Source organism: Fulmarus glacialis, unplaced genomic scaffold (assembly GCF_000690835.1).
Source record: "Fulmarus glacialis isolate BGI_N327 unplaced genomic scaffold, ASM69083v1 scaffold7921, whole genome shotgun sequence".
NCBI classification, from domain to species: Eukaryota; Metazoa; Chordata; class Aves; order Procellariiformes; family Procellariidae; genus Fulmarus; species Fulmarus glacialis.
The window spans coordinates 1-9206 of record NW_009194620.1 but is presented as its reverse complement, the minus strand read 5'-3'; the positions used below and the strand labels follow the sequence as shown (position 1 = coordinate 9206).

The 9206-nt window shown below is 45.0% G+C and overlaps 1 protein-coding gene across 1 annotated transcript; it reads right to left on the bottom strand.

Annotated features, from left to right (window-relative positions):
* Positions 1 to 3544: 3544 nt before the first annotated feature.
* MEAF6 (MYST/Esa1-associated factor 6) lies at positions 3545 to 9043 on the bottom strand (the record flags this gene model as incomplete). Its single annotated transcript, XM_009587820.1, has 5 exons — positions 3545 to 3578; positions 4372 to 4401; positions 7592 to 7784; positions 8451 to 8496; positions 8956 to 9043. Coding segments are annotated over 5 exons (391 nt in total), but the record flags the coding sequence as incomplete, so codon positions are not given.
* Between the last annotated feature and the right edge of the window lie 163 nt (positions 9044 to 9206).

Here is a 9206-nt window from a genome sequence, read left to right as displayed (position 1 = left end):
GACGAGCATTTGCAGGGCCAGATCCCAGCACGCGGGACGTGCTCAGCAGGGACGCCTGCTCCCCCTCCCCAGCTCTGCCCCCTTACCTGGCGATGCACCACGCACGGACCCCTCCCCGACACGGCCGGGGCGGCTGCTGCCCCTCCTGCCTGGTGCCCCTCCTGCCTGGTGTCAGCTCTCGGCTGCTGCTCAGCCGCTTGCTTGGGCTCGATAAACTCCTGCCTAATCCTCTTGGTGACGAGGCTGTGCAGGGGATTAGCATTTCTCCTGCTCTACCTTTGGTGGCCATAAGGACAGTTGCTGCTCTGCCACCCCTCATTTCTCTGCTCAGGATTCATCTTCTGCACGCAAGGGACTTGTGATTTATTTTTAACTACTACTTTTAGCTTTCATTACCGTTCAGGTAAGAGCCTGTGCAGCGCGCTTTGACTCCCATGTCCAAGGCCAGGCACTGGCTATCCTGGGGATCTTTAGTCACTCGGGCTGTTTAGGAAGAAAAAAACAGAAGTCTTCAGAAATAAAATAGACATTTTAGACAAAACTGCCAGAGTCAGACTCCAGCATCCATCTCACAACATTCTTGTAGGTGACAGTGCTTATGTTCCCAGAGCGATCAGAGACCCCGCATACTGTCCTCCCCTCTCCTTACAGTAACACCACAGGGAAGCTGGTGCTGCAGAGCCATGGCTATCAGTTCTTGTTCTGCGACAAGAAACCATTCCTTCTGCTGGGGCAGACCACACTGGGCCCCACGGCCTCTTAATCTCCCCTGTCTTGCGGCAGCCAAAGGGCTGCTGCCGGTCAGCAGGACCTGGGAGGGAATAGCTGCCTAGCAGCAGAACGGGGTTCCTTTAACTGTGAACCAAGCGTTTGCCATTTAGCTTTCTGCTCTGATCAATGTGCTGGCTCCCCAGGGCTGCTGCCATCAGACACTGTCCTCATCAGAACAGGCTGTCCCCTTCCTTTAGTGACAAACACTGCCAGAGGCTAGAAAGGTCTTGTCCCCACAGCACCCCTCATGCCTATCACAGGGAAAGCGGAGCTGATTGACACTTTGCCACAAAAAAACGCCTGTACACACAGGACTCCAAGCGACACAAGCCCTTTGCTGTTTCTCTGCACGTAAATGTTCTGGCCAAAAAGGTACAGCAGCTTTCCTCGAGGTCAAAGAGGTGCAGCAAAGATTTTTACCCTCTGAAGTTCAGGCGCTCTTGCAATCCTTGCTTTGGAACAGCAGCAGTAGTGGGAGAAAAGCTGCTTTTGTACCAAGACCAAGGAATCAAAAACCACCAGCTAAGACTTCTTTTTTCCAGAACTATGGAAAGGCAAGGCCTTTTAGGAGTTTATGCTGTTTCCTAGATCTTCCACCCCCCTGTATTTAACCTCTGTAACTTGAAACACAAAAAAGTAGGACAGCTTTGCAGCTCTCCCGTTAAGCCATGACATCCCAACACTCCCCGCAGATAAGCAGCCGTCGGCCCCTGACAGCAGAGTGCCAGCGCTCGCTCTACTGCGGGATAAGCCAGCTCCCCCCATGAACAAATACAGAGCTGCCTCGATCCCTGAACCACACAACAGAACAAGGGAGAATTTCACTCCTATACATTTACCTTCACTCTTAGGCATGGCTCTGCACTGACTGGGTTGCCTGGAGGGAGCTGAAAAAGACCCAAGACACCAGGAAAGCAGAGGTGTAGCAGAATGGAATGAACACTCAGCTGTAACAAGTGCACATGCACGTACTGAGGGGCTGTAAGGGATACAACTTTTCCCATGGCATTCTCACCATCAGCAATGTTTAAGCAGACACAAATGCATTAGAGCGCCGGTAACAAAGGCAATTTACCACCTTGAGAAAAGCAAAGCCTATTTCAACATCAGCATTGATATCTTGACCTGGCTACTGTGAAAAGCACCTAACACTCATCCCTCTGTGTACGCTTCCAGTGGCAATCGAGACTGCTGATGCCTTATCTGCGGGCATTCTGCCAGTATCAGCAAGAACTGACTTACATCCAAGTCCTACCTTGAAGCAGGATTAGTTGAACACAGCTGGAGATTAGTGCCTGGCAATCCTTTCAAGTACTCAATGTTATGTCTACCAGAGGAAAGAAAGCACAAAGGAAACATCCTAAGGGTCACGAGACAAGGAACAGCTACTATGCAAAAGTGGAAGAATTCCAGCAAAGTCCTCGTAAAGCAGATGGAGAATAAAAAGCACTAGGAGTCAAATTTTGGACTGAACAAAACATGAGAAGAGAGACAAACATGTAACTTTTATTGTTTATGTACAAATGACATAAGTTTGTATTAAAAAGAGAATCCACCCAACCTCAAAGACAGCAAAGAGCAAGATGGCTTTGAGCTCCAGCCTTCCCCACATCTAAAAGCACTGCGTAAATTTTCGGGGATGGTGTTTAAAATTAAAGTTAGAGAAAAGGGTTAACCACCTTCTTCTCTGCTTCAGCAAGAATCAAAATGAGCTGTTCCACAAAATGAAGAACCTTCCACTCTACATGGATTAAAACAAAGAAACCAAAAGTCAATTTGTTAACTATACACTTCGGTTTAAAAAAAAAAAACCAACAACAAAACCAACAAAAAAACAAAACAAAAACAAAACTACAAAGCTAGGTATCAGCAACAAAAGTTATCTAAGTCTTACAACATGGATGGGACGTACTGAATCATACCCCAGTTCCAGTGGAAAAAGAAATAGCTCTCCATGGGTTTGCAGATGACAGGGGTGGCAGCAGCAAGATCAGCCAATTTTAGGAAGTTCCCGACTGAGGTGGAAGCACAGAATAGTCAGGAATTCAGGACTACTACTACTACTACTACTACACCTTAGTCTTCCTGCAGCTCAGGTGATTTAAAAATGATGCAAAGTACATGGTCCAAGATTTTCTCCCCCCATCTAAGTTCTTTAGAGTGAGCCACTCCCATCTGCAGACACTTGGCCAGAGAGCTGCCATCGTGCTCATTCAGTCGACTGGCATTTTTCTCAGTGGGGATCCACGTAGACCTAAATCCCAGAAGCATCAGCACTGACGAGTCTAGTAGTCCTGCAGAGAAAGGAAAGGACAGGCACATTAAGACCCTTCTACCTTCAATTCTGCTTGCAGAGCTGGGATTCTTAGTCTTCTCTCATTTCAACTAGTTGCAGGCAAAACAGAAAAGAGATTTTTTTCTGGTAGCTAAACATTCAAAAGAAAGGACCCTTCAATACCTTAATTCAAGAACACATGAATTCAAACCAGATGCTTTTAATGTTCCAGATCATTACAAGATAACAGGACGCAAACCAGCTTTCTTCATAAAAGGTGCATAGGACTTAACTGTGACCTAGCTTCATAACAAGCCTACCTGGGCTTATTTACTGTTAAATCCACAAGACAATGCTTATTTCATACCATGATATTCCTCAACCATGAAAATAAGATCTTAAATTACAGCAGAGGGAGGCTTTGTAAGATTAGGAGTCAGTCAGCCACTCAAGTCTACAGATGAGCAATGAAAACAATGACAGAGCACAGATACTTACGGCTCTTGGCTTTTTGTTTAACTTGAGATCAATCCTGTGGTTGGAAAGATAAGAGAAATGTCCATTTCAATACATTAAACCAAGACTAGAGTTCAAAGAACCAGCTACTGCATATGGCACAGGCTACAACAAAGACTATTTGGTTAATTCAATCCACATTCTCAATTCGGCTGAGCCAAATCACTGTCCCAATATTACTGGACAAGAGAGCAGCAAAGAGATGGAGAGTGGATTCTTTATTATTTGCCAAAATGCATATTCCGTCCACTCAAAAAAAGAGTTAATAAAGGTTCATAATAAAAATCACAGGGAAGTTATGCAGCATAAAGAAATAAGGTTAAATATGCATGCTCTATGTTAATTTGTTAGATGTGTAACTATGCCACAGGTAATTATTCAGACATAGTGGTAATGGTTATTTACTTGGAATAGAGATAGGAGTTTAAGATGACAGGGATTATATGAGTCAAAGGTACTGAGTTCATTACATTTTTCCGGAAGGAAATATTCAAGTCTACACTAATCTCCTTAAGAAGCAAAGCCAGAAGAATCAGTTTTTAAACTAAGTTTTTAAGTTAAAAAGTTTATCTATTTAAAAATGAAATAGAAAGGTAAAGAAGAGTGAAGTTAATTTAATTTTGCTGAAGTTATTAAATAAAATGTTACCTCCATCACGCTTTTCTGTTTTTAAAAAAAACTTCCCAGCCTAACCTAATATACATACCTACAATTAAACAGATAAACTATGGGTTAGAAAGGTCTCAAAAGGCACATTGGTGTCTACACACTAACAACACAGCACAAGTACTAATTCAAGTCAAACTTACTCAAAGTCATAATCAAACATGCCAGACGGGCTGAGGGGCAGCATTTGAAAGGAAGAAAGCAATAGAAATTAATATACTAATGAATTAAATAAATTAGTTGATTAGCCACCCTAGCGAGATTACTAAAAAATAAAATAAAATAAAAAAATAATAAAGCCAGTGTTCAAATGCCACGAAGTTCTTAAGATATCTTAACCAGAATTGGGCACAAAAAGCACTCCAGATTTGGCAATCCAGAGTCCCCCTCCCCAATTGGATTTCTGGGAAAAAGAAGTGTTAGAACAGAGGCAGAGTGGTTTTATGGAGGGAATTTTAGGTGCTGAAAAAGGAAGCTATCAGATACGTGAGAGTGCACACTGGCTCACAGGCAGAGAGAAAAACTGATTTGCTTGCAAAAACAAACGAGCGGGTGGTCAGAAAGCAGTGGCTTTGTCTAGATTATTACGGCAAAGCAAAGCTTGTTCAGGCAGAGGTGGAGGTGACGCAGAACTAAGTGGCCAACTTCGCATTCGAATATTCTCATAACGCGCACGCATACACACATCCTCTTGCACTCGCTTCCTTTAGTGAGCTAAAAAGAGACCACGGTCAATTGGCCAAAGCTAATTACAGTTTGGTGACATTCCCACCCCTTGTCTCAGCATTCACACAGATATCACAGCACTGTCGCTAGAAACAGTTCTGCCCCACAGCTAACAACTGTACTTGTTGGAAAGGACTTATCGTCAAATCAGCTGTAACTTAGTAGCTTTTCAGCACTGAATTTCTGAGAGGAAACAGTATTGTCTTCTCCTGAAATACTTTTTAGCCATGAAAATTGCTAAGCACACAGAAAATAATCATCTTGGCCTTCCTGTGGTCTCAGAGGGAACAGAGGATGACTTCAATAAAGACATTGTAGCTTCCATCTGATTCCCTGTTTTTAACCGTTTGAAGTTAAACTGCCTATTCACACCAGTTCTGCCCAGTCTGCATCCAACTTTCCACGCTGCTCTCGGTGGCATAGGAATAGAAAGTCCAGTGGAGTCAGTGCACCTTCAGGGTGCCCGTTCCTAACACCTCCCAGTTCCCCAGGAACAGGTGAGCAGAACTCAAATGTATGCTGGCAAATGGAAGAGCTTCTGAACAAAAAGAAACGCCAGTGTATCTTTTTCTTGCCCTTTTTTTTTTTTCATTCCGTGACACTCAAGAAACAGACACGCTGGTCTCTTCCTAAAGAGCACTCTGGGCTGCAACGCATTTTAAAGCACTTAGCTCTACTTCCAGTAGACTGGGACTGTTTTGTTGTTTGCTTTTTTTTAACCTAGATACACTTTCTGGCCTTTTCTGCCAAAATTTAGGGGATAGTCAGTAATGGCATTCACAATTTTAACAGTGTTTTTATTACAGACAAACTTAATTTTCTTCTTCTTTTAATAATCTATCTGGCCGTGCTAAACATTACAAAATAGTCAATGGCCAATTGCAAAAGCCTTTCCGTAACGTAGATGTGTCTGATGTATTTCTTAGGATGATAAGAATTGCCATACCAGATCAGACCAGGGCTCCTCATGTCCAACATTCTGTCCCCGAGAGTAACCAGCATCAGCTGCTTCAGTGGAAGGAATGTAGAAGAAACCCCAAAGCAACACAACCTGTCAGTAGGGCAGTTTCTTCCTAACTCCTGTCGCTAAAGTTCGGGTTATGTAATGGAGCAAAAGAATTTATATTATTTACAGCATTTGTATTGCACCCCACTGCGTCTGCAGTGGATTGGTTTGCTGTCCATGTGAGTGATTAGTAGACTATTTTATAATTTGTTTGAAATAGCAATTTTCTTAAGCTGTACTTCAGTTTTACAGATGCCATTTCTTGTGTTATTCCTGAACTTCTTTCCAATTGTCTACAGGCAAAAAGAGTTTTGAACTGCTTTGGATTCCCAGCTCATAAGGAACCAAAGGGACACCCAGTACTTTAGGATGTTTGCCCAATTAAGACTGCTGTAGGAAGAAAATGCTAATCTAAGAATTAAAGACATGCTAATGACTTAAAATTTAATGAAGGAGAAAAAGTAGTTAAACATTTTTCAAGCACCATACCTACCTCCGTATCTCCCAAACCAACCTTCCCCCAGCAATCTTTGTAAATTCTTACCACTTTTCTTCAAAACATTTCTCTCTTGTAATTGTATGGGAAGGTCCCTTAAAGCCCATCCATGCACTAAGCCAACAAGCTCAAAGTTAGCAAGAACACTTGATTTTTAAAAGCTCCTTTACTTCCAATAATTTTTAGGTACCAGTTCCAGCAATCATTTCCAGAGAGGTGCAGTTCTGCAGTGTCTCCTCTTTCCAAAAGCATGGATTTCCATGGGTTTTTTTTCCCCTTAGGGTGTGACTCCACAGTGCACTGTCATACTCTGTAGAAATCCTGGGGCTAGCTCTGCTGAGGGGCACCGAGACATGGTTAAGCAGCAGGTTATGTTGGCCCACGGAGAGCAGCACTGTAAGGCAGGGAGTATATTTGAGATTTCCGAGCCATCAGCCCGCCATGCTGCATCACGCCTTAGGGGCATACCTTAAGGGGCAGAACTGGTCATCTGAATTGAACCGTAAAGAGTTCAGAAAAGCTTTGTTTCACATCAATTTAAGGTCAGTTTAATAACACACACTTTGAGGTTAATGTGACAAACCAACTCATCCATTCTGTATTCAAAAGAGACTCAGTTTGGAACACTGAAAACTGAAAGGGCTTGGAGTGGAAATCTTAGTGAAGAGTGTCCACAACGCCCAAAACATTCCAATTTGCTTTTTCACCCTTCTTTTCCAAGGAAAGTACTGACATTTCTATCTTATTTGGTTCTGCAGAAACCAAGAAGCATGCACAGGAAGCCAGGACTGCAGTCTTCCTCTACTGGAAGGAAGACAGCTTTATTCTCAGGGACAGATAGGAGAGCTGAAAAAGCCTGGTCAAAAGCACAGCTGTACCAGAGCTGGAGTTAGTACCCTGTGCTGCTTGTTTAACTTCCTCAGCGTGCTTTCCCCTCCTTGATACAACGGGAGCAATGGGGTCCTCATGAATGCTACAGGATGCACACAACTGAAAACCAGAAAAATGACCAAAACTAACGGCCTGAGCTGCTCATTATTCTAACAAGTCGCAAGTTCCTTTCACATAATAAAGTAAATTCAACCACAGCTAACCATTCAGAAGGGATGACAAGAAGGCTGCTGGTACCACTAACCTGTGTCGATTTTTGTTCTTCCGTTTTTTGTGGCTGCTGTGGTGGCTCCCAGAAGAAGTAGAAGAAGCAGCTTTCTGGGGTTTCACCCCCTGCACAGACCCATCCAGCTCTTCAGCATCCTCCTGGTTGGGCTCATTCTCCTGATTGTGAAAGTCTGGAGAAGTGTCACTTTCTGTGCCGCTGCCCGGCTCCCCTAGAGCACGACAAAGACAGACGAGCACAACAGTTACCTCCCCGCGGCTCACATCGCAGGCTGCCCTGGCAAAGCCCTGCATGGAAGAGGCAACCCCCAGCAACAGTACACGGGGCAGCAGAGACACGCTGAGCCTTAGGGCACCAGAAGGTAAATAAGAGAACCTGAAAAATATTTCTGAAGGACAGCAAGCTACCTCCTCAGCAACTGAAGCACATTAGAATTGTATCCGATTTGGTATTGATTACAAAACATTTTAAAAAATTCTGAATGTAAGTGGCCCCTCCCCATGTCACTTGCAACTGTGACAGACACACAAACAGAAACACGTTGCTTCAGCTCTTGTAACCTCTTTCTCCAAAGAGCACCAAGTCCATTTAAGTAAGTTTTATGCACAATAAACCCTTGCTGAGCATACAAGTTTACTTGAGAAGGAAGCTCAACTTTAATTCTGTTTCTCACAGTGCCACTTTGCTGACTTTTGTAGCTAGAGGTTGTGCTGGGAGCACTCAGGAGCCTACGAGGAGCAGCCGCAGGTCCCTGGACGGGGAGTGCTGTGGAGGAGCAGCGAGTACAGCACGGATCCAGAAAACTGGAGACAGAGCTGAATGGTAGGGAGAAGTGTAACTCTTTCCAAATTCTGAGAGAAATGAAAAAGTGACTTACGCTTCTCAATGAGCTGGTCCTGAACTCCAGCTAATGCACTGACTGCCTGCAAAACCAAAAGGGATGTTAATGAAAGCAGTAATTCACTTACCACTTTTCAAATGTCCAAAACCACAGAGATCACCTCACAGAAAAAGACACATCAGGCCTTTCCTTGAAAGAGCTTACAACCTAGCACCAGCATGGCACAGCAGAAGGGGGTTAGGAGCAAAAAGATAAAGACATGGGCGGCAGTGACAAGCGTGTGGCACGGGTGGTTCTTGCCTGCGGTTCCCTTTCACCTCTCTGGGCACTAGGAAAAGGGTTTCTGAAAGAGGCTGCGACGTGGGATGAAGATGCTCGGCTTGGGGGAGATAGGGCAGGTACAGGAGCTTAAATGGAAAACTGGTCCTGCAGCAGCCCGGGCGACCACCACGGGACCAGCTGCCCCGAGGAGCTCCAAGGGAAGGGGACAGGGACGGGGACAGGGACGCTCAGTCCCGCCAGGGCCTGGCCCGGCACTCACCGCTGCCGAGGTGACCGAGGACTTGCTGAAGAGCCGCTCAGCCTCCTTGAACTTGCGGTTCCTCCGGTCGTTTTTGCTGTTGGAGTTCCTGAAACAGAGAGAAACAACATCGCGGGGGCCCGGCGGGCTGGGCAATGCCAGGCAGGGCGGGTAGGCAGTGGCGAGCAGGGTGGGCAGGCAGGCAGGGAGGGAGGGCAGCAGCGGGCAGGGTGAGCAGGCAGGCAGGCAGGGCAGGCAGCACCAGGCAGGGT